The sequence below is a fragment of the Mirounga leonina genome, unplaced genomic scaffold (assembly GCF_011800145.1).
Source record: "Mirounga leonina isolate KUSES-001 unplaced genomic scaffold, KU_Mleo_1.0 Mir_175, whole genome shotgun sequence".
Lineage (NCBI taxonomy): Eukaryota > Metazoa > Chordata > Mammalia > Carnivora > Phocidae > Mirounga > Mirounga leonina.
Window position 1 is genome coordinate 23354483 of NW_023270453.1, and position 26796 is coordinate 23381278.

Genomic DNA, 26796 nt, shown 5'->3' on the forward strand with positions numbered 1-26796 from the left:
AATCAGAAGTTTGTACCCTTTGACCAGTCTCTCCATTTCCCCCACTCCACAGCCCCAGCAAGCACCACTCTGCTCTTGTGAATATGACTTTTTCAGATTTCACATATAAGTGTGATCATACAGTCTTTCTGTATCCCTGATCTTTCTGTATATATTGTGTATATCCTAACAGATATGCACAGATGTATTTTATTTCAGTGTCATTTCAAATCAGTGGGGAATGAAATGATTATTCAGTAAACATCATTGAAAAAAGCTAGCTAATATATAGTATCTCTGTACTTTCGATCATTCACAAAAATGTTTTTGAAACCCTAAACTATAAACATATTGAAAGAAAATATAGAATGTGTTTACAACTCTGGAATACAGAAACAGAATGCAAATGTCATAAAGATTAAAACATTATTTTTAAAGATTTTATTTATTTATTTGACAGAGAGAGACACAGCGAGAGAGGGAACACAAGCAGGGGGAGTGGGAGAAGGAGAAGCAGGCTTCCTGCGGAGCAGGGAGCCCGATGCGGGGCTCGATCCCAGGACCCTGGAATCATGACCTGAGCCGAAGGCAGATGCTTAACGACTGAGCCATGCAGGCGCCCCTAAAACATTATTTTTTTTAAAGATTTTATTTATTTGAGAGCATGAGAGAGAGATCACGAGCAGGGGGGAGAGGAAGAGGAGAAGCAGACTCCCTGCTGAGCAGGGAGCCCAATGCGGGACTCCATCCCAGGACCCTGGGATCATGACCCAAGCCGAAGGAAGATGCTTAACCGACTGAGCCACCCAGGCACTCAGATTAAAACATTTAAATGTAAATGCTATTCAAAGGCAGTTTTATTTTTATAATTTGTCCTATGGAATGATTTTGAGTCATACATTCAACTAGGCAATAAATTTGGGTAAAATTTACAAAATAGAGTGTGTGAATGAGAGAGAAAGAAAGAGCATATATGTGTTTGAAGAGAGTTTGGGGCGTAAGAGCAGGGGTACCAGGTATGGAGTCAGGCTGCTAGCAGTATTCCTTTCTGGTGGGAGCACGTAAGGAAGGTGGGAGATAGAGCTGAAAAGTTGAGTGTCACTGCAGATACAGAGCTCATGGCTGGAGAATAATAGAGAACACGCCTGACCCCACTCTGTGGGGCCTGGCTCCTTGCCCCCCACAGCCGAGCATTCCCTCCCAGCCTCCCCAGCCATCTCCCATGCCCCGCCCCGCTTTAGCCTCTCTGTTCCAGCCCAATCTCCTAGGCCCTCCGCAAACAAGGGCTTTTTTGCCAGGACAGTTTGTTAGCCTGCAAGCTCCACCCTCTTCCTTCTTCGGACAACTTCCGTCTGCCTACAAGCCCCACTTGTCCGGGCTGGGTTACAGCTTCCTTGCCTCCTCCAGAAGGAATGAGTCACCCTTGGCACTTTGATCTGCGTTTTTCAATGCACTTATCACACTCATAGTAATTGTCTGTTTTACTATCTCTTGCCCCATTAGATTGAACTCCCTGGGGCCATGCATTGTGGCTCACGCTCATTTCTGCAGCCCCCTCCCCCCCACAGGTCCGACACAGTGGGTACTGAACAAAGTCCCCAAAGAATAGGCTGGTCTCCTGGTGTCTATTCGTTCCTCTCCTCATCCTCTCCTCCATACGGGCCTGATTCTCACCCAAAAGCAAGGTTCGGGTTCTATCACCCCAATTCAAAATCCTTTCCTGGCTGACATTCACCAGGGAAATTCTTTTGAGTGTTGGTATTCAAGGCCTTGCATGGGTGCAGCGAAGGCTGTTGGGACAATTAGAGAAAGGTCAGGTGAGAGTCACAGTCAGGGTCAGGGTTAGGCAAGCTGACCTTAAGTAAACTGACAGCCCAGGGTAGCACATAATTTCCTCCCTCCCTTTCTCAAATATGCACTGAGCACCATGGTCAGGACCTGCATGAGGCCTCAATAAAGAGGAGGCTGATTCCGTCCCTATGCTGGTCCAAAAAAGTCCTGGGCCTTATTTTCTTGAATGTCTACCCTGGCCATTGTCTGACTCAAGTGGTGTGTGGGGGAATGGTTAACAACAGCTCTGGGGGGAGTGGGGTGGTGGTGTGGTGATTTCTAGAGTCTGCCAATTTTTATTATGAAAATTGATAGAAAAGGAAACCTCCTTTAGAATGCCGTCAGGACGCCAGCAGGAGGCACTCTCAGCCCTGTCGCTCAGGAACAGCCGAGCCAACAGGGAGTCACACCTAGCGGGTGGACGCTACTTTCCTAGCCCCCCCCACCCCCCCTCCCCCGCAGGAGGAAGGTTTTCTCCTGCCCCGGCAACAGCCCAGCCAATGAGAGACTGTCACAGCCCAGCCAATGAGAAGCCCCCATATTTAGAACGCCCGGTTTACTCCAATGGACTTTTAGTTTACAACAGCCCTCCCAACTGCCCACTTCGGGTTGTTCCCCGACCAGCCCATCCTTGAAGCTTGGGGTGTGAACGTTCGCCTCCCGGCTGGTCACTGAATATAGGGTTGGAAGTAAATGTCCCCAAGCACACGGTGCGGACATAATACACACAATAAATCTCTAGAACATAGGGCATAGTAAAAAGTAGCACAATAATTAGGAAGAGAGGTTTTTATTTGCTTTGTTTTAACGTAACTTATTTAGTTTTAGGTCTACAGAATTGTTTTTAAATAATGGCTTTTAAAGATCATGCACATTTGACAGCCAGCGTGCAAAATTCTGAAAGTTTACCCGGGGGCTCTAGGGACTCAGCACTAACCGGTGCCAACACGCCCTCGGCTGCGCTCCCTACTTCTTGAACCGGGGCAGGTAAGAGCTGGGGGGGCCTCCTGGCCCAGCGGAGGCACGCGGCCGCCGGGCAGAGGCCTCAGCTCCGAGTCCGGGGGGGCCCCCCTCCCTCCCTCCCTCCAACTCCGGCCTGGGTCCCCTTGCTCTCTGCCCGCCGCTCCCCGTGTAGCGGCCCCGCGCGCACACCCCCCCACCCAGCAGCCTCTGCGGCCGGAAGTAGGCCGGCCGCCTTCCCGGCACCCCCCGCGCGGTGGCCGCACTTCCGCCCGCTGGGGAGCCGGTCAGAGTGCGCGTCATCCGTTGCTAGGAGTCCATTAGTCACCGCGGAGTCTCCTTGTGTTTTCCCGCGTCCTGAGTCCGGCTGGATTAGTGCGGAGGGACGAGCGACCAGAGCTTCCCCCTGAGTCACCCTGAGGCAGCGGCGCCCAGGGGATGAGGCAAGGAGGCTGCCGGTGCGGGCTCGGGCGCGGATGAGGGCAGGGCCCGCGGGCGGGAAGGCCGGGGCCAGGGGGTTGCCTTCTTCTCCCGGGGCGCAGGCCCGTTCGCGTGACCGTGGGCACGGCACTGCACCCTGCTGGACCTCGCTTTCTGCAGCAGACGCCGCTTTTCTTCCTTGCTGGCACGCAGTGGTCCCCGCTGCAGAGACGTTCGCGCCAGCGCGGCTGCCACCGAGTCAGTTGCTGACAACAGCGTCGAAACAACCTGTTGCTTGTCTTGTTCAGGAAGAGTTGAGTCGAGAGGAGGTGGGAGGGCACAGCTGAGGTATTGAGGTTTGGGACCAGTTTCAGGAGGGCTTTTGGATGCAGGATTTAATTAGGATTGGGTAAGTCTCGGGCTACATAGTTGAGGATTGTTAGGCACAATAGTTAAGGATTTGCGGTCCCAGTGAGGTGAGGGTTTCAGTCTTGGAGCTTCAACTGTTTTTTAATGCCACCTGTTGAAAGTTGTGCGTGTTGTGTTTTTTTTTTTTTTTAAGTTTTATTTATTTGAGAGAGAGAGCACGAGCCGGGGGGGGGGGGGGGGGGGAGGGAGACAGAAGCAGAAACAGACTACCTACTGAGCGGGGAGCCCCACGCAGGGCTCGATCCCAGGATCCTGAGATCATGACCTGAGCCGAAAGCAGAGGCTTAACCGACTGAGCCACCCAGGCGCCCCGAAAGTTGTGCGGTTTTAAATGCATTTTTGTAAAGTGGGAGAGTCAGGTTATTTGCACCTTTTGTTTCCCTGGACAGGTGTTACTGGCATGGTAAAGTCCCAATAATAGTCACGTTATTTTGCCTCACTGGATGTGAGTCACGGTCCTTGATTATTTGCACCCAGAGGAATCTGTATAGGGTTTGCTTGTCTGTAGAATGGGGATCGTATTGCAGGGGAAGGGGGAGGAGCTGGGCATGCCCTTAGAAGACCAGGGTTTCAGCCTGTGCTAGCCTTTCAGTATTGCAGCACCATGGGACTCATAAAAATGGCGGAGTCCTGAAAAACAATTCTTATTCTCAAATAGGAAAAGAGAGCTGCCAAATTGAAATGAATAGATCCTTAATAATATCTCGAAAGTGTTACTGTTCACCAGCCAGCTGCAACTCAAAGCCTATAGTTACCCGTCCGTTGCATTTACTCTGTAGAGAGAGGTGCCTGTGCATGTGATTGATGCCATATGGTCAGGGCTTAAGATCTTAAAATGGCCCCACAGCATTTGACTCCTGGCCTTGTACTTCCCTGCTGCTCCCCTCTCTGAGCTCGTTTCCTCATCAGTACAGTGGGGAAGAGGATGCTTTGAGCAGAGCCAGGAGGAAGTGAGGCCATGTGTTGAGTATGGTAGCCAGCTGTTGTTGGAACTGAAATCCACTTGATCCTGGAGCAGTGTCAGCCATCACGGTGGGGCTGCTCTGCATACTGTGGGTCTAGAACAGACTGAGTGCCCAGAGTTAGCAAGTTGGGAAGGACTGGGAGGGTTAACCAGGTTGGGAGACAGCAGGAGAAATGGATGGGATATTAACCACTCTACCAGCTCAGTCTAGTTTCCTCCCTTTCCTGCACTGCTCCCCACCCCTGTCCCCCCAGGACAGGTGCAGGGGCAACCTTAAACATATTCAATAACTAGTTCCAAACAATCAGAACAGGCTTGCTGGAGAGGTTTGGAGGCCCCCTGCCTCAACAAGCATTAACTTTTTTTTTTTTTAAGATTTATTTATTTATTTATTTGAGAGAGAGAGCAGGGGGAGGGACAGAGGGAAAGGGAGAGAGTGTCCCTCAAGTAGACTCCCCGCTGAGCAGGGAGCTTGACATGGGTCTCATGGGGTTCTATCCCAGGACCCTGAGATCATGACCTGAGCAGAAATCAGGTCAGGAGTTGGCTGTGCCACTGACTGAGCCACCCAGACGCCCCCAGGCATAAACTTTCCAGTTGCTAGAGTTTGGGAAGGTCTATGGGAGGGCTGGAGCAGCTGGCCATTTAGGGGCAACTGGGGCCTTAGGGAAGTGGCTATTTACCAATCCGTAGTTGATATTCAGTTTGGGCCCTATCAGCGTCCTGGCTGAAAATCTGCCTGCTTAGGGAAGTGTGGAGCTCCACTCCAGGCCCTGACACCTGAATGCCAGTGAAGCCTCGGCTTCTGGGGGATGCTCCTGGACATTTGAGCGGCACCCTCATGGAACTTTGCTAGGTTTGCAGGCCCTCCCATCTTAGACTTGGTGAAATCTTTACCCTTTCCTGTTCCTAGCTGACACATTTCCTGTCTCCTCTCTCTCTCCATACCAGTACTCCCCTCTTTCACAACACCTTGCTGGTGAATTCAGCCTTGACATCACATCATTAGCAACTGGAGAGCTAGTTCTTTCCTTAAGGGCAAGGAAGACTGAGCCTTCAAACCCTGCCAGGATATGAGGGAAGATATTTGCATTCTATTTTTCCATGGTAAAGAAGGGAAAAAAAGAAATCACTACACAACTCTAGAAAAGTGTTTTTAGAAAAGAGAGTAGTTTGACAATACATATCAAATAAGTTTATAACCTAGTGATTTCCCTACTAGGAACATAACTTGAGGAACTAATCAGATGTTTTTTAAGGATTTATGAACAAGGTTGTTTACTGAAGTATTATATACGACAGTAAAAAGAATGTCCAGTATCAGAGGACACAGCCCTGGGTAAATTATACAGTGGAATATTACATGGCATTAACAATTGTGTTATGAATGAACAGTTTACTGACATGGGATACCAAAATATGTTAAATTTTAAAAGCAGATTAATATAATAGCATGATTGAAATAATATAAAAAGGAAAAAATAGAATTTGCAACCTGCTTTATTAATTAAATACAAATTTGTAAACTATTTCATTTAATTAATTTATGCAACAAAATTGCCATTACATGCCAAGCACTGGGGATATAATAGACATTAAAAATGTAATTTTCAAAGGGCACCTGGCTGGCTCAGTTGGTGGAGCATGTGACTATTGATCTCAGGGTTGTGGGTTTAAGCCCCACATTGGGCATAGAGATTATTTAAAAATAAAATCTTTTTATTTTTATTTATTTATTTATTTGACACAGAGAGAGAGAGATCACAAGCGGGGGTGGGGGTGGGGGCGGTGGCAGAAGGAGAGGGAAAAGCAGGCTCCTGGCTGAGCAGGGAGCCCGATGTGAGGCTGGATCCCAGGGCCCTGGGATCATGACCTGAGCGGAAGGCAGACACTTAACCGACTGGGCCACTGAGGCATTCCTAAAATCTTTTTTTTTTTTTTTAATGTAATTTTCAGAAAGGTAAAGGCATGACTTTCAAATAAATACAAAATGGGCATGTGTCAAAAATTTTAACTCATTAATGAATGAGGAAACCAAGAGGTTGTCAAAACTGGTTTAAAAGGGAATCTGAAGAGGACACATATAGGAAATCAGGAGTGCTGAAATCTGAAAACTGGATGCAGAACTGGTCAGTATCCTACAGAGCAAGAAAACATGATATTGAGAATCCTCTTTTTCACAGATTGGAGGGGAAAATGTAGTGGTAAAATAGCCTAGTTGAAGACAACAGCACAGAGACCCTGTAGAATTGGGTAGCTCCAGAGGACCTGCTCTCTGTGCTCAGCCTCCTGCTGGAAGCACAGCCTGTTAGCTTCTTTGCACGTCTCAAAGTCTTTCACGGTTTTTCCCAACAAGCAAAAGAAGTTCCTGTCCTCATGGAACTGATCGTTCACCAAGCTAGTTTCTAACAAACATATAGTAACTTTAATAAGAGAAATGTACAGGCTGACATTGAATTTTTTCACCAAAAGGTAAAATGATTTTCCTAAGATCATCTCAGATTTTTTTATCAGTTAAGGAGGGAACCAGTAAGATATTACCTTGTTCAAAAGAGGGCTCAAAGCAGCACACATTTATAGTCCGGGAAGGATTGCTGAAATGAATTTGCCCACTAACGGAAACTGGCAAAGCTGTCAGGACACTGAGGAAGCAACCCATTTGCATTGGTGGGACGTGACCTGCTTTTCTAGAGACAAGAATTACTGGCCTTACTGTCTGTTTTCTGCCAGTTAAGTTCTGTCCCTACAGAGTTGTAAATAGCCTCATCAGAGACAGAGAAAGGCACACACCCCGTAAGATCAGATCATCTCTGGAGGCGCCAGCACTGCCATCAGGGATCTCCTGTGATCTTGTTTGCCCAGGGCAGATCTTCCGCACTTGTACCCGCGGGGCCGAGTAGAAGAGTCGGGAGAGAATGCCACTTGAACTAAGCCGTGGGAGAAGGTGCGGACTCTGAAGATGGGGTTAGGGCCTTCCAGGTAGATGGAAGAGCACATATGGAGGCCCTCAGAGGGCAAAGGGCTTCGAGGACAGGGAGGGCCCGTGCAGTGTCATGTGACTGGACAGGAGTGAGCCAGGAGGCGAGAATGTAAGGGAGAGGACTGCAGGGGGCCCATCATACAGAGCCTGAGGGAGGAGTCTGGAGCTCCTTCCAAGCACAGTGGGCACTGGCAGAGTTTTAAAGGAGGAAGTGTCCTGCTCTAACTTGAGTTTTGTTAAACATCTCTGGTTGCTATGGGAGGAGACTGGCGAGGAGGCCATTGCCGCGTCCAGGGCAGAGCTGATGAGCTGTGCGGCCGGGGAGAAGGGCCTGGATGCCCAGCTCATGGCTGGAATCCCCACCCCCACCCCCATTGGCAGCCCCCCCGCCGCCCAGACACATTGTGGCTGGTTAGGCCTTTGTGGTTCCTATGATTGATTGCAAGATACACCTCAGCAACAACCATCAGGAAACTGGAAAAACAAACAAAACAAAAAAAAAACCCAGATTTGTTACTCACAAGCCCTGAAGGGGACATGGTACGCCTTAGGACCACCCAGTGAGGTCTTGGGGAGTCAGGGAAGAGCGCCGACCAGGGCTCTACCTTTACTAGAGTCCAAGCCAGAGAAGGCTGGGGTCTCACTGTTTACTGGTGAATTTAAACAAAGAGTGGGAATTAGGGTGCGGGAAGGGAGAAGTGGGGTCATTCAAAGGGCCAATTATCTAGCTCACCCAGGGCTTTCCACAAGGGTAATGGACTGGCTCCTTGTCTAGTTGTAACTGGTAGCTTTGTCGTGCAGCTGGTGATACGTTTATTCCAGGTGGATGTCTTTGAAATGGATGCCCTGCGATGTGCGATCCTGCTATAAATACACACTCTGGTCTCTGCCCCCAGTGCCTGACCCAGAGCTCCTAAATCCCTTGGGATTTCCCGGGTGGCAGGGGTGTCTTTTGTTTGAGGAGGTAACTCTTGGTGGGTTCTGGATAGCTCTAGGATGGAGGCCGGTCACCAGAAAGACCAAGCCTCCAGGGGACGGGAAGGGGCTGGAGATGCAGTGAATCATTGTTCACGCCCATGTGATGAGCCTCCATGAAAATCCCTAAAGTATGGGGTTCAGGAAGCTTCCAGGTTGGTGAACACATCCACATGCTGGGAGCATGGCGCACCCCAACTCCACAACACGGTAGCTCCTGCATTCAGGATCCTTCCTGATTTTGCCCTATGTGCCTTTTCATCTGGCTGTTCACCTGTATCCTTTATTATATAATAAATTGGTAAACATAAGTGTTCCTTGAGTTCTGTGAGCCATTCTAACAAATTATTGAACCTGAGGAGGGGTCCTGGGAAGCCTGGACTTCTAGCCATGTCGGACAGAAGTGTGGGTGACCTGAGGACCTACTACTGGATTGGCACGTGAAGTCCAGGGGATCTTGTGAGGCTGAGCCCTTACCCTGTAGGGTCTGCGCCAAGTCCAGTTGGTGTGTGAATTGAGTTAAATCAGAGGACACCCAGTTGGTGTCCACAGAAAATTGGAGAACTGCTTGGTGAGCAAAATCCCACACTTCTGTTGTCAAAAATCATTCTGCGTGTACAGAGTAGTTTTTCCTTTTCAGTTGGATATGGGTGGGGAGGCACAGGATGAATGTGGGATGGCTCACCTTAGGGCTGGATCCCCCAGGTGGATGGTAGTGCTCTTTTCTGAGGTGGGGGCCTGGGGGTGTCAGGGTTCGAGGGAATGTCAAGGTCTCCTAGTTGGAGATGCCCCTCAGGAGCCCCAAGTCCTCAGCACCCAGACAGGCTTAGTTGGAGATGCCCATCAGGAGTCCCAAGTCCTCAGCACCCAGATGGGCTTAAAGGATGGGCAGTGATAGTAGAAGTGGGTGCCTCATACCTTACTAGGTGCTCTGGGCCTCCCCCTCCCCCGACTCCCAGCACAGACAGGGGTCCCCATCCCAGCCGCCACCCTATGCCCCAGAGCTGTCTGTCTTCCTGGCTGGAGAAACCACACCGACTTAACCCAGAAGCCATTCATTAGCAGTAACCAGCAGTCACCCGTTGCCCTAGAGGGGTGAGGAGGAGGAGGAACGTGGTTGGAGGTGGCTCTCCACCCTGCGGGGGAGGCTGGGGCTGGTTTTCCATGCTTCCTCTCTGTAGGCATGACTCATCTGTGCATGGGTCACATCTCCGTAGGAAGCCTTGAAGGAAGGCTGGGGGGACCTGCAGCTCCCAGCTCTGGGACCAGCTCCCCTTGGGAACTGGACTGGGGCCCCTCATTCTGCACCTGCCCTCAGACGTGGCTGATCCTATGCAGCATTCACTTCCTTTCCATGAGCCCTTGGCCATGACTTCTGACCTCAAGACTGAGGTCCTGCCCCCTCTCCTTGGTCTGTGAGTCACTGATATGTCACCAAGAGTGCTGGGAGCTGCCCAACCTGGTGATGGGTAATCAGCCGAGTCAGCTCAGCCAGCTTGCCCGTTGCCCTCTGCCCTTCTTCCCAGCAGGCTCCTCTGGGCCTGGCCCTGGCCCTTCCCAGCCCGGAGCTCCCCTCTGCTTCCTGGTCGCAGAGAAGCGCAGCCCTTCCAGACCGATGTCAGTGTTGTGGTTAGAGTAGGCTCCAGTCCATCCAAGGTGGAAGGAGACATGGCTGAGTGCTGGGGAGTCTGGCTCTAGCATAGGCAGGTCATGTGGGTGATACTCGGCATGCGGGTCAGAGCTTCGCAGTGGGCCGTCTTGGGGGAAAGGCCTGTTTGTGGCCTTTGCTGATTTTGGTGGCGTAAATTGTCCCATGCACACCTGATTTCAGAATACTAATGTGATGTCAACCACTTGAAGACTTCCTGCAAACAACGATCGGCTCTTGCTGGCCAGTCAGAGCCCTTGGGAACACATCCCTCTAGTAAACGTGCTGTTCTAAAGGTAAACAGAGCAAAGGGGGCTCCGATTTTACCTGTGATCCGTCAGCTTAGCCAGACACATGGAAGAAATTCTTGTCATGGTGGTGGTGTGTGGGGGGCAAAAGAAAGGATTCTCCCCCAACCAGAGAAGTGGTATATAGACTAGGGAGTGGAGGTAAGGGGTTCTGGCCCCCAGAGTGGACAAGCCCAGTGACACTTCTGTAGGAGGACTGACTACCTTCCTCCCCAATGATTCGCAGCCCAGACTGATGGATTATTTTTCCATGAGAAAAGTGGGAGTCACTGAGAAAACGTGATTAGGCCTAAGAAACCCAGCATACAGCCAACTTTTCTGAAGGAGGAAACTGTTGTGAACAAAACTTAGGAGAGTGCTCTAAGGCATGGAAGGAAAACTCTGGAGCAAGCTGACTTAGAGATGAGCCGTAGCAGAAGAGAGTAGATCAGTAAGGGATGGGGGAGCAGCTGTAAGTGTAGCCTGGAAGATGTCTGAAGGTCTTAGTGGACCACAAGAGCTAACAATGCTTTCTATTCCAGGAAGACATCAGCCAGCACAAAGATACCTGACTCATATAATCAACACCTGGACCCTGGAAGTCTAGCATTCAAAGAGTCAGGTAGCTGGGGCTCTGCATTTAGGAAGTGTGGGAGTGAGGAAGGGTGTGGGGAATTGGGGACCCCTGACAGAGAGAGAGAGGAAGGCTGGGCAACAGGGGGTGTTCAGCCTCCACTTCATGGAGATGTCGCGAGGACAGACAATGCTGTTATAAGGTGGAGAAAGCTTTATTCCCGAGTTTTAGGTGGGACGTGGGTGTGGGCATGCCCAGACCACACAGGCCAGGGTTGGAGAGCCAGAAGATGGGGAGAGGATTCGGCATGCTTGACACTTGAGGCTTTGGTGGAACTACCGAGTATCCCAAGACGCCATGCATGGAAGGGAGCAGGGGCAGAGCTCTATGGCCAGGACGGGGATGGGCAGAACTGGGGAGACCGTGAGGAGCCTGGGCAGAGGCAGAGGAAAATGGGAGGCCCAGGCTGTGGGGGCTGGGCTGGGGTAGAGAGGGGGCTCTGGGTGGGACCTGGGACAGGGTTGGAGACATATGGGTTCCTAGGAGAGTTCAGGAGTGTGGTTAGACCAGAGGAAGGACATCGCCAATGATGGAACACCAGCCAGTGAGCCGTGTCCTTGAGCGTCTCCAGGGCCAGCCAGCCAGCCAGGGACGAATGGTTCCAGAAAACCTTGCCTGCAGATGCGCGGCCTGGTGTTGCTCAGCCGGCGCTCACACCTGAGCAGCTGTGGCTCCCGCGCTTGTGACAGGCAGGGCGGAGGGCTGACCAGTCCTCTTCACCGATGGATAAACTGAGGCCCAGGGTGGAGGAAGGAGCTCCCGTTTAGCTGCTCCTGTGAGTGCTCTGCTCGCTCCCATGGCGGGGCGGCGGGGCCGCTGCTGTCCTGGGGGCAACCAGGGCGCTGGCCACTCCCCTCTGCGGCCCAGTGTTCACAAGAGGGGGGACATTCAGATTTTCTTCCCCATTCTTTTAATTACAGTATTACTGTTTCCGCCACTGCTAAGGGCATGGCTCGGTGGCATTAAATACGTGCAGACGGCCCGCCTTCGCCTGCAGACCTTTTCCATCTTCCTGAAGGACCGTGTCCCCGCCGAACCCTAACTCTGGGCCCCTCCCTGGCCCCCAGCACCCCCTCTTCCACTTCCTGGGGCTGTGGCTCTGTGACCTCGGGGACCTCCTACAAGTGGAATCCTGCAGTATTTGTCCTTTGGCGTCCGGCTCTTGTCACAGCACTGTGTCCTCCGGCTTCCCCCACACTGTGGCAGGCATCCGGCGCTTCATTCCTTTTTATGGCTGGGTAATGGGATAAGACTCCGTTGGGTGGGTGAACGGGCCACACTGTGTTTATCCATTCATCCACAGATGGACATTGGGCTGCGTCCACTTTGGGGCTCTGTGGGTCCTGCTGCTGTGAATGTGGGGTGCAGGACATGTTGGGGCGGGGGCTCAGGCACGAGGGCCACGTGTGTCCCAGCACCCTCTGCTGAGAGCCGTCAGCTGCCCCCCGCACCCCCGAGCGCCCGCCCCTGTGCCCACGAGCTGGTTGGTCCCTGGAACAGCCTCCCCACCTCTCCCCGTCTGGTTCCCTGGAGCCCAGGTCAGTGTCACCTCCACAGAGTGGCCCCCCCCCCCCCGCCCCGTGCCTCCCCTTTGCCACAGCTCGAATCTGCCAGTCCCACCCAACGGAGCCTTTGCTGGTACCGTTCTGGGGGCTGGGATGACCTCCAACTGCACCTGTAAGATTCAGCCGGAGAGTGAGCACTGTCCTGAGCACTGTCCTGAGTTCCTGACCGATGACCACCCTCCCCCCGCCCCCGGCCCCATCCCCTTCCTGGTTTGGCTTCCCCGGGACTTCATCACCCATCAGACTAAAAGATTTCTTCCTATAGTTTATCCTGGCTTTCTTCCGGCGTCCCTGACACAAGGGCCAGGGTTGCTTTCGGTTTGCTCGCTGCTGTATCTCCAGCTGGTACGGCAGCGCCCAGCACGCGGCAGGCACTGGCAGATTGGGGTTGGGGATGAATGGATAGCCCAGTGCCGACATCTGCCCTGTCTGAAATGGTGTTGGTGGGCCCCTGCTTCGGGGGGAGCATGGCCAGCTCTGCAGCCCCATGCATCCTGCGCACCTTGCTGCACATCGTCGGTGGCCCTGAGATGGCGCCACGGCCACATGACCGGCAGGGTTACGTGCCCAGGTGACGAGGTGCCCAGCCAGCACGCCTGGCATGGCTCCAGCATACAGTAGGCGCTCCGTAAATCTTTTGTTGAACGTTGGATCACGCCAAGGTCCCCACTCTCTGGGAACTGGGGAGCCGGTCTCTAGGGCTTTGCTTAGGGCCCGTGCCAGGGTCTTCATTGGCTTTTCAGGATTTCCTGTGGCACCTGCCAGGTCCTAGCCACCCCGTCCTGGGGACAGCGACATCTCAGAACACATGCCTGCCCCTTGGGTCACCTGGGCAGTGACCCAGGTGCCAGGAAAGGCTGTTACACAGAGGACACTGGGGAGGCAGCAGTCTGGACCAGTTCGGCCTGGCAGAATCCTCCAGACTCCCCTCTGCCCTTGTCCCTGACTCCTCACCATCGTCACCTGCTCCGCCGCCCAGCCCCGGGGAGATGCGTGCTGCCTGAGGATAGGACCTGTGTCTTACCCACCACTGTGTCCCACTGTCCAGCACAGGGCCTGGCATACAGCAGTTGCCCAATAAATGCTTATCAAATGAGCTGGGGAGGCCAACCACTGTAGTTGCAGGGAGGAAGTGGGTTGGGGGAGCCTGAGGCTAGCCATGGAGTATAGGGGTGACCCAGGATCGGGGGCAGGTGGGGAGGGGAGCACCCACAGAACCAGCCCCTCACCTTGGCCTCTGTGTGAGGGTGCTCTCCAGCAGCCCCCTCCTCCCAGTGCTGGGAATAGCGCTTCGGTGGGCAGGGTGCGACAGGGGGCTTGCCCTGATGCGGAGGGGTGGTTCTGACTGCAGTTTAACCCCCGGCTTCCTCCTGCCCTTCCCACCAAAGCAGGTTTGGCGTGGGGGGCCAGTAAAACACCAGTGATCCTTTTTGGTGTCGCAGTCTCCAGGGTAGGTGGTCCGTTGCTGACTCCCGCCACCCTTCTGGCCTCGGGGGGAGGCAGCAGCCTCAGGGGCCCCCCACAGGCTGTGGGGGCAGAGCATGTTGGCCAAGCTGGGGAGCTCCAGAGAGGCCAAGGTGGTGTACCCAGCGGGATGCACTGAGGGTCGGTCTGGAGGGCCCCACCCCTCCCAGCCCCAGACTCCTCCTCTTCTGCAAGGAGCCCTCTTTCCTGAGTCTCTGCAAGGCCCACTCCCACTTGTCCTCCAGGCCTCTGTTTTGAGGTCCTCCATTTCTGGGCAGCCTTCACTGGTGGCCCCACCAGAGTCAGGTGCCTCCTTGGGCCCCTGAGACTCCCTGCTCCCCCGCACCTAGGATCTTGGGTGAAAACCATCCATCCTCTGGACCAAGAACCCTCTCGATCTACTGTGTCCGGTCCAGTCACCTGCCTCTGGATTGAGGTTCAAATCCATGCTCCACCCCTCCCCCCAGCTCCACCCCTCCCCCCAGGCCCCAGTTTCCTCAGCTGCAGAGTGGGAACGGTGGTAAGGGGATTTGAGGCTGAGATGCAGCGATGCAGGGCACACCATACGCTCCCGCTGTTTCGCACCCCTTCCCAGCACCTGGCTTGTTGATCAAATGAACAAAAGGACAGAGATCCACAGTGAGCCTGTGCCCCCTGCTTGGGGTGGGGGCATCACAGGAGCAGGGAGCTGAGTCAGGGAGGAACTCGTGGGGACCCCGGGTCACAAGGTCTCATCTGGTGCATCCCCAGGCTCCCTGCTCCAGTGGAGCCCCGCTGCCCTCTGACCGGAGTGCAGGGGCCAGGCTGGGCGTGGGGGATGGCACCCCAGCCCTGCCCAGGCAGCCACGTCAGTCAGCCACCTGGGCACCGGGCTGGCCCCACCTGAGCTTCCCTGCAGTCCAGGTGAGGGGTGAGTTGTTTACCACCGAGTGACAGGACCCACATGACAGGCGGCCACTGGGGGCCTGATTCACAGCTTTCTGGGAAGTGAGTTAACGGGATCCCAGAGCCCAGGGCTCAGTCAGATCTCCTGGCTGAGTCACGGTGGCCCTGGAGGAAGGAGCCGTTACTGAGCCTCTGGGCAACCCCCTTTTCCCCAAGACCCTGGGACCTTAGCAAGACCCCATACCCTAGCCTCCAGCTGCTGCAGACCCAGACTTTCCCTCCCCCTCCCAAACTGGGGACCTTTCCTAGTCAATGTCAAGGCCATTGGCCTAGATCTCTGGGTCTGGGTCCTGTTCCTCCAGGGGGTAGATCCTGGGCCCACAGCTAGAGCCAGGGTCCTGAGCCCCTAAACCAGAGCCCTGAGTCTACTCCTCCAGGGCAGAGGGAGGGGTCTCCGCTAGAGCCCCCAGTCCCCTTAACGGCTCATTTCCTCCCAGCAGTCCCAGCCCTCCTGTGACCTACAGCCCGGGGTGGCAGGGACTGAGCCACTCACTTACTTGGGGGACTGGTCCAACGGCATTCCACCTCCCAGGATAAAACCTGGGGTGACCTGTAGGGAACTCTGCACACTCCTGTCACAGGCAGGACTGCTCTCCCATCTGTGCCCGTGCCCCCATTGGCTATGGTAGTTTCCAGAACTCCCCCAGCCCAGGGTGGGGGCTCTCTCAGGATCTTAACCCCCCTGCTGCTTCTGGCTTCTGCAGGTGAGTCCTGAGGACCTGCCGCCCCTCCTTCCTCTGCCCCCCCGCCCAGGCCACCCCCTCCCTTCTCCCTACTCAGCACCTTCCCGCCCTCTCTCCCGGCCCTGCCTGCACCCGGTCTCTGTGCCTTTCCCCCTCGCCTTCTGTGCTGCTTGCTCCTCTCTGCCATGTCCTGTGGCTGCCAGCAGGACTGCAGGACGCACTGAGGCAGGCGCTGGACAGACCTGAACAGCCTCAGCCCTCCCCTTGCTGCCCCCTCCTCCTCGTCCTCCCCCTCCTCCCCACTCCCTGCTCTCAGGTCCACACGCTTCTGTTCCAGGCCTTGGGCTTGGGGTTGAGAGGGTCTTGGGCCACAGACTTGGGTGTGGGGGGGAGCCTGAGAGGGTCAGGCGTGTGCTCCCCAACTCCTCCGTGAGAGGCACCCAGGAGCTAGCCGCCCTTCGTCCTCCGCCAGGCGGGTGGGATGGAGCACAGCTGGTGGGAGGGTAAGGCCGCAGCTTAGAGACGGAGCCCAAGGTTTCTGTCAGCCCTGCCCAGGCTCCAGGAAATGCCCCACGATGGGGGTCTGGGGAGCTGCCCTGGACACTGGGGGGCTCCTCTCCACTGGCCTGACCCTTCCTTCCCTTGCCCTCAGCCTCCCTCCATGCTGCCAAGATACCTGGTGAGTGGGGCCCGCCCTGAGCGGTGGGGGCGGGGGAAGTCTGTGTCTGTCTGGGCGGGGGGCAGGTCAGAAGGGGTGGTCGGGGTGGTCGGGCAGGAGCGGAAAGCAGGCAGCCAAGGGGGCCTGGAAGGTAGAGCGGAGACTCAGTAGGAGAGGGGTGCAGGGCAGGGCAGCAGCAGGTGAGAGGCGTGCAGAAGGAAGGCCAGCCTGAGGGGAGGACCAGGGAAGAACAGCATGGCGCTGGGCGGGAGGCTTGGGCCCTGGGGGTGACGAAACGTGACCCTCCTCCGCCAGCACCCCCAGCCTGTGGGAAGCCCCAGCAGCTGAACCGGATCGTGGGTGGTGAGGACAGCACCGATGCCGAGTGGCCCTGGGTCGTGAGCATCCAGAAGAACGGGACCCACCACTGTGCAGGCTCCCTGCTCACCAGCCGCTGGGTAGTCACCGCCGCCCACTGCTTCAAGGGGTATGCACACCGGTCCTGCACTTGATACCCCAGGCCTCCTGCCCCAGACCCCGGGCTCCCCACTCAGCCCCAGCCTCCTGGTCTCTGTCCAGTCTCAGGGCCTCTCAGGAGAGGAGAGACCCTGCTGCTTCTCGTGGGCCTCCATAAGCATGTTGTCCCCCAGACACTCCCTGACCCTTCCCAGCACCCCGCCCCCAGGGTTCCTGACTGACCCTACCCCCTTTCCTCTTCCTGCCAGCACTCTGAACAAGCCATCCCAGTTCTCTGTGCTGCTGGGGGCCTGGCAGCTGGGGAACCCTGGCCCGAGGTCCCAGGAGGTGGGTATCGCCTGGGTGCAGTCCCACCCTGTGTACTCCTGGGAAGAGGGCTCCCGTGCGGACATCGCCCTGGTGCGCCTTGAGCACTCCCTCCACTTCTCTGAGCGAATCCTGCCCATCTGCCTGCCTGATGCCTCCGTCCGTCTCTCTCCCAACATGCGCTGCTGGATTGCAGGCTGGGGGAGCATGCATGATGGAGGTGCGGCTTCTCCCTTACCGGGTGGCTGGGGGTGGCGGGGGACAGAGGCTAGCAGGCTCCTGGAGACACAGGTACAGTGGACAGCAGAGGGTAGAGGCCAGAGGCATAGCAAAAGGAAAAAGACTCTTCTGACAACAGACACAAAAAGTGAACTGCAACCCAGAGGTGGGAAGTCTCAGGAAGCTAGATGGACGCTTGTAGGTCTCTTCTAGTTAAAAGGGATCTGTGATGATGTTCTGAGGTGGCAGCAGCCAGATGGACGAGGCTATTAGGTGATGGAGGAAAGGCTGGAAGGAGCATGTGTGGGGCCAGGCTGACTGGGGGGGAACAGGCACCTCCTGGTGGCAGCGTGCCATAATTGCAGGTGAAATTTCCAGAAGGACGTGAAAATAAAATTGTCAGACCAGGTCTGGAAAACATCATCTAGAGACACAAGGCAGATAAAGTAAGAGGCAGAGAAGCAAAAAAAGATGATAGATAATGGGGGGTGGGGGGTTAGGAGGAAAAAGTTTAAGAAAAATGATTAACCACATTTCAAAAGAATTAAGAGAAATGACCCCAGGTGCCTGGGGATCCCCCTGAGTCCGAGGTTACAGGCAGCCTCCCCATAGTCATGCTGCAGGGATCCTTCGAGAACTGGAATTATGGGCTGGGGGGGCGGTCTACAGACCAACCCCAGGGTCTGCAATCCCCCTAGGGTTTGGGGGACTCCTCAGGTCCTGATAACCTCCAGCATGGGGTGATCATTTATTGAACACTTCCCTGTTCCAGTCTCCGTACTGGACAAAGCGGTGCCTGAGGCAGGACAAGCTAGGACCAGTGGTTCTAACCATTTTGTGGGCATCAGAAAGCTCTAAAGATTCAGGATCTCAGGATGCACACTTCTGTTCAGATTCAGTAGGTCCAGAGGTGGAGTCTTGGAATTCGGGCTTTCCAAAGGCATTTGGGAGAGCCTAACAGGGTTGAGCCATTAGCCTTTGAGAACTGCCTCAGAGGGGGTGTGGAGGGGGCCATCGGGACATGAAGAGAGGGTTTCCCAAGCCTGATCCTCTGCTCCCTGCCCCCAGTGCCCCTGCCCCATCCCCAGACCCTGCAGAAGCTGGAGGTTCCCATCATCGACTCAGAAGTCTGCAGCCTCCTGTACTGGCGGGGAGCGGGGCAGAGGGCCATCACCGAGGACATGCTGTGTGCTGGCTACCTGGAGGGGCAGCGAGATGCCTGTCTGGTGAGCACCCCACCTTCTTCCCATCACTGCCCGCTGCTCACCTCCCCAAGACAGCTGGGACCCACGAGTCCCCCAGATGCCTACAGAACCGGGCCTCCATCCTTCTGGCCGTACACCAAACATCTACTGAGCATCTTGGGTGTGCCGGACCCCGCTCTCTGGGAGCTTGCCTTCTCCTGAGGAGTCCCAGAACCAGCTCCAGCCCCATCACTGTGGCGGCGGACAGCGGGTGCTGTGATGGTCCGCACCCGGGCTCGGACACTGTAAGGTCCTGGTTGCAGTTCCTACTCTGCTACCCAGGATGCCAGTGTGGCTCGGGGGCCGTGAGTGCGAAGGTGTGGCACAGAGTGCTCCTCACCAGCAGTGAGCCCGCGGGCCTGTCCTCCAGGACAGAGAAATCTGCCCCCCGAGGGAACCCTTGCCACCTGCTGTGTTGGGTCCTGGGCTCTGTCCAGCCCTGAGCCACGTGGGTCCCTGACCTTGCCTTCTCTCCGCAGGGTGACTCCGGGGGCCCCCTCATGTGCCAGGTCGAGGGCACCTGGCTGCTGGCGGGCATCATCAGCTGGGGCGAGGGCTGTGCGGAGCGCGACCGGCCCGGCGTTTACATCAGCCTGGCTGCCCACCGCTCCTGGGTGATGAGGATCGTGCAGGGGGTGCAGCTCCGCGGGCACTCACAGGGGAACGGGCCCGCTCGGGGCGCCGGGCCATCCCGGGGCCGCGTGCGTTAGGGATCTGGGGAGACGGGCGGCTGCGGGCCCCAGCCACCCGACGGTGCGCCTTTCCCGTGCGCCCTTCCCGCCGTTGTAAGTGAGCCACCTGCCTCCGGGGGGCGCCCGCATGCCGGCACTGCCCCGCCCGCGGGAGCGCCTTTGTTTTCTGTGTGTATATATCCCTGGTGACGATTTTTACAGTTGTTTGTAGCCTTGCCCCCATATCTTATTTATTACAATTTCAATAAATTATTTATTCCCCCGTTCCTGTTTTTCCGAGTATGGGGACATTGGGAGGCAGGGGTACACTTGGGATTAAAATGGGGGCAGGCGGGTGTGAGTTTGTCTGATGGTCCTGCCAGGGACCTAGCTGTCCTGTCCACCTGTGTTTCGTCATTCTGACCCCTGGCCTTTGCACTTCTTTCCTATGCCCCCCTCCCACCGGGAGGCCCATAGAGAGGAGGCAGGAGGCCCCCAACCTGCCTGTTGGGTTTCCCAAACTGGGCTAGCTAGGAGAAACCCGCCCATATGACAGTGGGTGTCCCCTCCCTCCCTCCCCTGAGAACCAGGTCTCCCGGATTCGGGCCGAGGCAGCCAAGTCCTCTGCACCCCCAGGAGCTGACGCAGGAGTGACTCACTGCTGATTCTGTGAGTCGTCCTGCAAAGACAGAGCAAAACAATGAGATGGCAGGTCTCTAGGCCTGCGACATGATGGGCTTGAGTCACCTGGCCTGGGCCCACAGGGGGTGGGAGCCAGTCCCGGGCCATGGAGGGTCTGCCAGCTAACACCCCCCTTCCCCCAGGACTGCCCCGCCCCCTCTCCCTCCTCTGCAGCCTCTTGGACCCACCCCTCCAGCCCCCCACGTCTGGGACCCCCTCCTCACCCACCTGGGGTTCCCTGCAGCCGGTGCAATGTGCGGACTGAGGGCTCTGTGGTTGGTTTCAGGAGTCTGAACCTGATGGTGGTTCATACAAAGAGATTGCTTCTAAAAGAAAGTCAAGAAAACAGCTAGGTCCAGTCACGCTGAAGGACTATTTACAAAGTGTCTCCAGCTAGAAATTGTCTGTGAAGCGAGTTTTTGAGAAGGCGGCACAGGGTTTTGGCTGGCTTGCTGTTTGGCACCCTTTATGGGGAGTAGCTTCAGAAACATTTCCTCCTGTTGTTTTGATGACCGTCCTGTCGTTACCAGATCACAGTAGACGCCTTGGGGTTGGTTTTATAAAAAAACAAACACCACACTGGCCTCCTGCTCATCTGGGAACCAGCCTGGGGAGTGAATGGTGACTCAGGTGAGCGCCACATCCAAATCCTGGCCCTCCCCTTCGTGACCCAGGCCCCTCCTTACCTGCCACTCCCCCTGCCCCCTCTCCCACCTTCAGCCCCCCCTCCCTGGCTTGCTGCGCTGCCTCCTCCCTCTGTCCTCCGATATGGAGATCTGCCAGGGTGGTGATGGTGATGTTCCTGGGACACTCAGGTGGGGGCGGGTTCTCTCTGAGTTGGACGGTGGGCCTCTGGGGAGCTCCTGAGCGCACCCTCCTGGAGGAGGCTGAGGGCAGGCTGGGCCCCAGAGTGGGGAACCAGCACCTGGGTCCCCACTGCAACAGGATATGCAATGACTCCTTCCTCAGGGCTGGGGGGGTCCAGGAGGTGGCAAGGGAGTCAGCCCCACACCAGCAGAGAAGCCCCTTTGCTCCCAGGTTTGAGCCGGGCCCAGGAACACACCCCAAATCTGGACCAGTCCGGGTGGGCGACTCACTGCTTTGGTTCCACGGACACCACCTGCCGCCAGGGACCACAGAGCCCCTGGGCCTGCAGGTGGTCTCCTCAGGAGAAGTCCCAGGGGCCCAGTGGGCAGGAGTCTCCACCTGCTGCAGCCTCCCACACGGAACAGCCCTTCCCAGAGCTCCCCAAGGTGACAAGTGTCATTCCAGCACGAGCTGCCTTAGCTGCAGGCTACTTGGTCTGTCCCTCCACATGCTCTCTCCTCAGATCTTTAACCCTTGAGGAGACGTCCACCCCCACACCTGGGACTCCACAGAGCTGCCCCCGCGTCCAGAGCAAGTGAGCACACACATACACTGAGCCCGGCTCTTCTGTGGTGGCAACCTCCTGTGCCTGGTAAGCCCACACCTCTCCCTTGCTTCCTCCACCATCGAGACTGGAAAAGTGAAACGCTCACTTCCACAATCTCCCGCAGAGTTGCAAGAGCCTGTGGGACTGAGTGTTGGCCCAGGAGAGGGAAGCAGATGTCTGGTGGGTGGTTTCTTGGGAAGACAGCTTTTTCCTGATAAAAGGGACCTATTCAGCTAGCAGCCTTTCCCATCCTCTACCTTCTAGTTTTGGATGTCGATGTGATGCTTAAACATCAGCAGCCATCTTATCACCATGAAGTGACAAGCTGCTGGGCGGAGTGACAGCAAAGCTTCAGGAGCTGTGAGTGTGAGGATGTGGCGGGCCCACTCTCCAGTCTCCAACAGCTGCCTCCCTCCATGTGTCTGTGCTTCTAAGCCGCTGTTGGTCGATCTTCTTTTACTTGCAGCTAATTGCATTCCTAAGTGATATACCTGCTTCAAACCTCTGTTTTAGAATAGTTTTAGATTTATAGAAAACCCTTTTTTTTTTTTTTTTTTACAGAAAAGTCTTTTTGTTATTGTGAAAATGGTCATGTCAGATTTCATCAATCACACTGGAGTTTTTTTCAAAGATTTTATTTTTATTTTTAATTATTTTTTAAGAAGATTTTATTAGAGAGAGAGCATGAGTGGAGGGGAGGGGCAGGGGGAGAGGGAGAAGCAGACCCCCCCGCCCCGGGCAAGGAGCCTGATGTGGGATTGGATCCCAGGACTCCGGATTCATGTCCTGAGCCGAAGGCAGACGCTTAACTGACTGAGCCACCTAGGCGCCCCAAGATTTTATTTTTAAGTAATCTCTACGTTCAATATGGGGCTCGAACTTACAACCCTGAGATCAAGAGTTGCACAGTCCACCAACTGAGCTGGCTAGGCGCCCTGCACATTTGAATTATCTAAAGTTCGAAGGCTTTGAGCTCATCCCTGCCCACAAGAATTCTGGACCTGCAGACGGTCCCCCCACTTAGTTTCAGGGGTCCCCAGGATGTAAGAATTTATCCAAGAATAAGTCTTTTCCTTGTCTCTCTTTCCTGCTTCAAGTCTCCTCATCAGTCCTGCCACCCACCAAGGCACCTGAAGGAGTCTCACCGTTGCCCCGGCTGACGGTGCCCTGGCGAGCTCACCAGCGTCCATGCCAAGTGCACCCTCCCCAAGTTCCCCAGATGGCCCTGGGAGTCTGGGGTTCCACACGGAGGAGGAGAGAATGGCCTCTCCCAGCTCCGAGCCGCACCTTGCCCCCTGCACCCAGGTGGTTGTGCTCAGAAGGTCACAAGGTTCCTCATGGACACGTCCCCTCGGGCTGTGTGTCTGATTTCCTGTCAGTCATGCATAGGCAAGCCAGGACAAATGAGTTTTCAGAGGCTCAGCGCTCTCCAACCTTACGGAGAGGGTCGTCCCTTTCACAGAGCAAAGTCCGCTTTGCAGGCTCCTCCTGGTCCCCCAGCGTCTGCACGATGGCTGCCGCAGTGCTTCCGCCCTTCTTCACCTGCGGGCGTTCACACCTGGCTTGTACCCCTGGTTTCGAAGCTCCGCGACCATCCATACAGGTGACTCCCCGAGCTCTCCCCAGATGGCCCCTGGGCCCCTCAACCTTACCAAGACCCCAAGTGAATCCTATTATCCCCTCTGTCAGAATTTCCCATCCCAGCCAAAGGCAGGAGCCCGTCCTTCCAACAGCTCAGTGTGAAAACCCCAGAGGACGGACACCCCCACATGCTGGCGGGGGCCCCGGGCGCCGGTGGGAACGCGGCATGGGGTGGCCTCTGCGCAAACCGGGTGACCGTTTCCCGTGCAGCTGACCGACTCCTAAAATTTACCCAAGAGGGAAGAAAACCTACAGGGACCCTGCACGCAGACATTTATAGCAGCTTTATTCCGAATCAGCAAATGCACTGGAAACCCATGTGCCCTCCGGCTGGCAGTTGGAAAAACACACTGTGGGCGCCTGTTCGGGAGAATTCTGCTCAGCAAGCGAGAGGAGCAGACGGCACGCAAGGCCCGCGGACGCCCAGTGCAGCACGCTGAGGGGACCAGTCAGGCTCCAGAGCCACAGGGACAGAGAGCAGATGGGTGGCTGCTGCAGGCTGTGCTGGGGAAGCTCACGGTCGCTGAATTTTCCTGTGTGTAATTATACCTCCATCAAAATGATTTAAAAACAACACAAACATGTGGAGGCCTCCTTGCCTCCTCGCTTTCCCTCATGGTCTACATTCAAGCCATCAGCAGACCTGTTGGTTTTACTGCGTCTTGGAAAGATGTCCAGATGTGTCCACTTGTTCCTATGCCGGGCCCAGCCGCCCTCCACACGATCCTGCATTTCAGCAGTGGCCTCCTCGCTTGGCTCCCTGCTTCTGCTCTTGCTTCAGCAGCCGCAAGACTGGCTCTCTCCAAACCTAAGTAACGTGTCCCACTCCCATTCAGAACCCTCTGCTGGCTTACTTTACTCAGAGGGAATGACGTCGTCCTTCTGGCCTCCCCGCCCCCTCCCCCTTCTTGCTGGGGAGCTGCAGCCGCAGGGCTCCCAGCTGTGCCCCGGAACACCACAGGCACGCTCCTGCCTCAGGGCCTTTGCACCTGCAGCCTCCTCTTCTGCCACATGACTGCAGGCTCCTGCCCTCACTTCCTAGGGAACTGCACTCAGATGCTAAGTCACCATCCTGTTTACAAGAGCAGTGTTCCCTCCCTCCCCTTTTGCTTCTTTCTTTGCTCTCTTTTTTCCAGGACATTTATTACTATTTAACATACTACGTTGCAGGGCGTTTCAGTCACCCCCAAATCCTCCTGTGCCCCTTCCTGGTCAGCTCCCCTGTCCCACCTCCCGGTCCCCAAGTGACCACTGATCTCCCTTCTGTGCTTCCTAGCGTTTTAGGTAAATGGAATCATCCAGCATGTGCTGTCTTGTACCTGGCTTCTTCAGCCTCAGTGGGATGTCTTGGGGGCCGCCCGGGCTGTGGCGTGTCTTCATTGCTGGTGGTGTTCCTGTGTGTTCCCGGGAGACCGCAGCGCTGAGAGCCTTCACCCATTCTCGTGTTGATGGGCATTCGGGTTGTTTCTGGGTTTTGGCTATTACCCATCAAGCTGCTGTGAACACTTGGAAGTTTTTATGTGGACATATTTTCATTTCTGTTGAGCCAACCAACACCCAGGAGTGGAATAAACTGTGTATGTTTCACTTTTTTTTTTTAAGATTTTATTTATTTATTTGAGAGAGAGCACGAGACAGGGAGAGGCAGAGGGAGAAGCAGGGAGCATGATGTGGGCTCAATCCTAGGACCCCAGGATCATGATCTGAGCCGAAGGCAGATGCTTAACCGACTGACCCGGGTGCCCCTGCAAATTTAACTTTTAAAGAAACCACCAACTCCTTTCCCAAGTGATTGTTATCGTCTGATCTACCTGCCAGCATCATGAAAGGTAAGGGTCCCAGCGTCTCCAATCCTCACCTCCTGATGAGAGCCCTCCTAGCTGGGGGGCCGGGGCGGCCGGGGAGGGGGGAGGGCTGCTGTGGTATCTCAGGTGGTCCCACTTTGCGCTTGTCTGATGACTCATGGCGTGCGGCGCCTGCTCCTAGATTCATGTGCCCCTCGTATTTCTTCTCTTGTGATTTGCCTATTCAGACCTTTCGCACTTAAAAATTTTTGGTCTGATTATTGAATGGTAGGACTTCTTTATTCTGGCTGTAAATCTTTTGACAGAGCAATTACATATTGTAGAATCTCTTTTTATTTTTGTAGAAAATGTAGATATGTGTGTTATGTCTTCTTCCTCCTCCTATTTTTTAGTTATTCATTTTTATTGTGTTTTACAGTTGTATTATTGTATTTTACAAAAGTATATGCTTATGGTCTTTTTAAGGTTCCCAGAGCCGATTCCAGCATGGTGGGGGGCGGGGCTCCTCAGATACCACTGGATGCCCAGAATTCAGCTCAGTTCTGACACCGTCCATCCAGGGACAGCGTCAGCCCCACAGGTGAGGGGCTCAGCCCACTCCCACCCCAGATGCCAGTCCCCAGTCCTGTGCTTTTGATCACAGCCAGAGTGGAGGGTCCCTCCTCCGTCCCTCCCCTCCAGCCCTTCCAGTCCGCTAGCTAGCGCGGCTCACAGAGCTCAGGGAAACACGCACTTTCCCAGCTTATGGATGGATTGGACCATGTGAGCACAGGGGACCAGAGGCTGCCTGAGGGCCAGGGAGAGAGCAGCCCTCCCTGATGCCTTCATCTCTGACTCCCGTCAGCCAGAACAGAGGGAACACAACTGAGTGTCCTGCCCCCCAGTTGTGGGATTGCTGACAGCGGCCCGAGCAGGTCAGGACCGCGAATGACCACAGTAGACCGCGAACAAGTCGTCCTTTACCCCAGGGAGTCTGAGAAGCATTTCTCCTGCACCTGCTCAGGAGCGGTCACAGCGTGTCCTGGCAGCTTGGGACAGTCTAGGGTGACGCCTGTCCTGCTGGGATTATCGTTAAAAAGAAATCACAGGCCCCAAATTGTGTCACTTAGGCCAAGTCTCCCACCTGGAGTTTAACCCCTGACCTGTTTGCCTCCCCCAGAAACACAGTCTTAAGCGGTGGGGGGGGGGGGCTTTCTGGCCGGAACCATTGAGGTCATCTGTCCCCACAAGCCTGGCCATCCCCCAAAGAAGGTATGGTAAGCCACCTTAGACCCTTGTCCTGCCCTGGAGGGAAAGCGGCCTTGCCTGGAGCCATCCTCTCTTTCCTTCTGCTGTTCACTCCTTGCCCGCCCCCCTTCTTGGGAACAATCTCCATTTTGTACAACGCAGAGCTCCCCACGGCCAGACCCATGCATCGCTGATAAAGCCAATCCAGTCTTCACATTTACTCCGTGGGATTTTGTTTCTTAACATGATCCGTGCTCTCGTAAGTGTCCCAGGAGCTGGATAAGTTATGTAGTCCGCCCAACAGTGACTCAGCTGAACCAAGGGCCCCCGGCCCCTTGGAGCCCCCGATTTTCCATCTCTGTCCCCCTGCCCCAGTCACCATGGCCACCAGCTGGCCACTTAGCACTGGATCTCCCAGCTCTGGCCTGTAGCACGCCCGCCACCTCCCACCCTCCCTGCCAGCAAAACAGGGGCAGCCCCCAGGGGCCCTGGCAACCATTAACCAGCTTGAGGGCCAGTGCCCTCTGGCCCTGTGTCCGAAGCAGGGACACGACCATACCTGTGGGAGCTGGCTCAGCGTTTGGGCATTCGCGCACCCTCTGTCACAGTAACCTCCCTCAGCCTCTGTGAGGCCTGGGGGACCTGCTTTCAGTCCAGTTGGCCCACTTCGGGGTGGGGGGTTGGGCAGCC

The 26796-nt window shown here is 55.4% G+C and overlaps 1 protein-coding gene and 1 long non-coding RNA gene across 3 annotated transcripts; both read left to right on the forward strand.

Moving 5' to 3' along the window:
* The first annotated feature begins 2781 nt into the window (after nucleotides 1-2781).
* Nucleotides 2782-19824, forward strand: LOC118021738 (brain-specific serine protease 4-like). 2 transcript variants are annotated; one of them, XM_035022023.1, is made up of 9 exons: nucleotides 2782-2796; nucleotides 3083-3227; nucleotides 10369-10481; nucleotides 11015-12644; nucleotides 16416-16442; nucleotides 16737-16908; nucleotides 17147-17424; nucleotides 18492-18649; nucleotides 19147-19824. In XM_035022023.1, the coding sequence occupies exons 4-9, from the start codon at nucleotides 12410-12412 to the stop codon at nucleotides 19375-19377; spliced, it is 1101 nt and encodes a 366-aa protein (XP_034877914.1). In that variant the 5' UTR covers nucleotides 2782-2796; nucleotides 3083-3227; nucleotides 10369-10481; nucleotides 11015-12409; the 3' UTR covers nucleotides 19378-19824. The 2 variants fall into 2 exon arrangements, with proteins under 2 accessions (XP_034877914.1, XP_034877915.1); XM_035022024.1 differs by lacking the exons at nucleotides 2782-2796; nucleotides 3083-3227; nucleotides 10369-10481; nucleotides 11015-12644 and adding an exon at nucleotides 12657-15784.
* Nucleotides 19825-22820: 2996 nt separating this feature from the next.
* Nucleotides 22821-24661, forward strand: LOC118021929. The gene is made up of 2 exons (XR_004682342.1): nucleotides 22821-23036; nucleotides 24351-24661. It is a non-coding gene; the product is annotated as an uncharacterized LOC118021929 (long non-coding RNA).
* The last annotated feature ends 2135 nt before the right edge of the window (nucleotides 24662-26796 follow it).

What these genes read in the sequence shown, in the direction of transcription:
- LOC118021738 (XM_035022023.1), top strand. Translation starts at nt 12,410, where the DNA reads ATGGACATTGGGCTGCGTCCACTTTGGGGCTCTGTGGGTCCTGCTGCT. An exon ending in TCTGGTTCCCTGGAGCCCAG is followed by an intron (nt 12,645 to 16,415) that starts GTCAGTGTCACC and finishes CCTTGCCCTCAG; the next exon opens with CCTCCCTCCATGCTGCCAAG. An exon ending in GCCGCCCACTGCTTCAAGGG is followed by an intron (nt 16,909 to 17,146) that starts GTATGCACACCG and finishes TCTTCCTGCCAG; the next exon opens with CACTCTGAACAAGCCATCCC.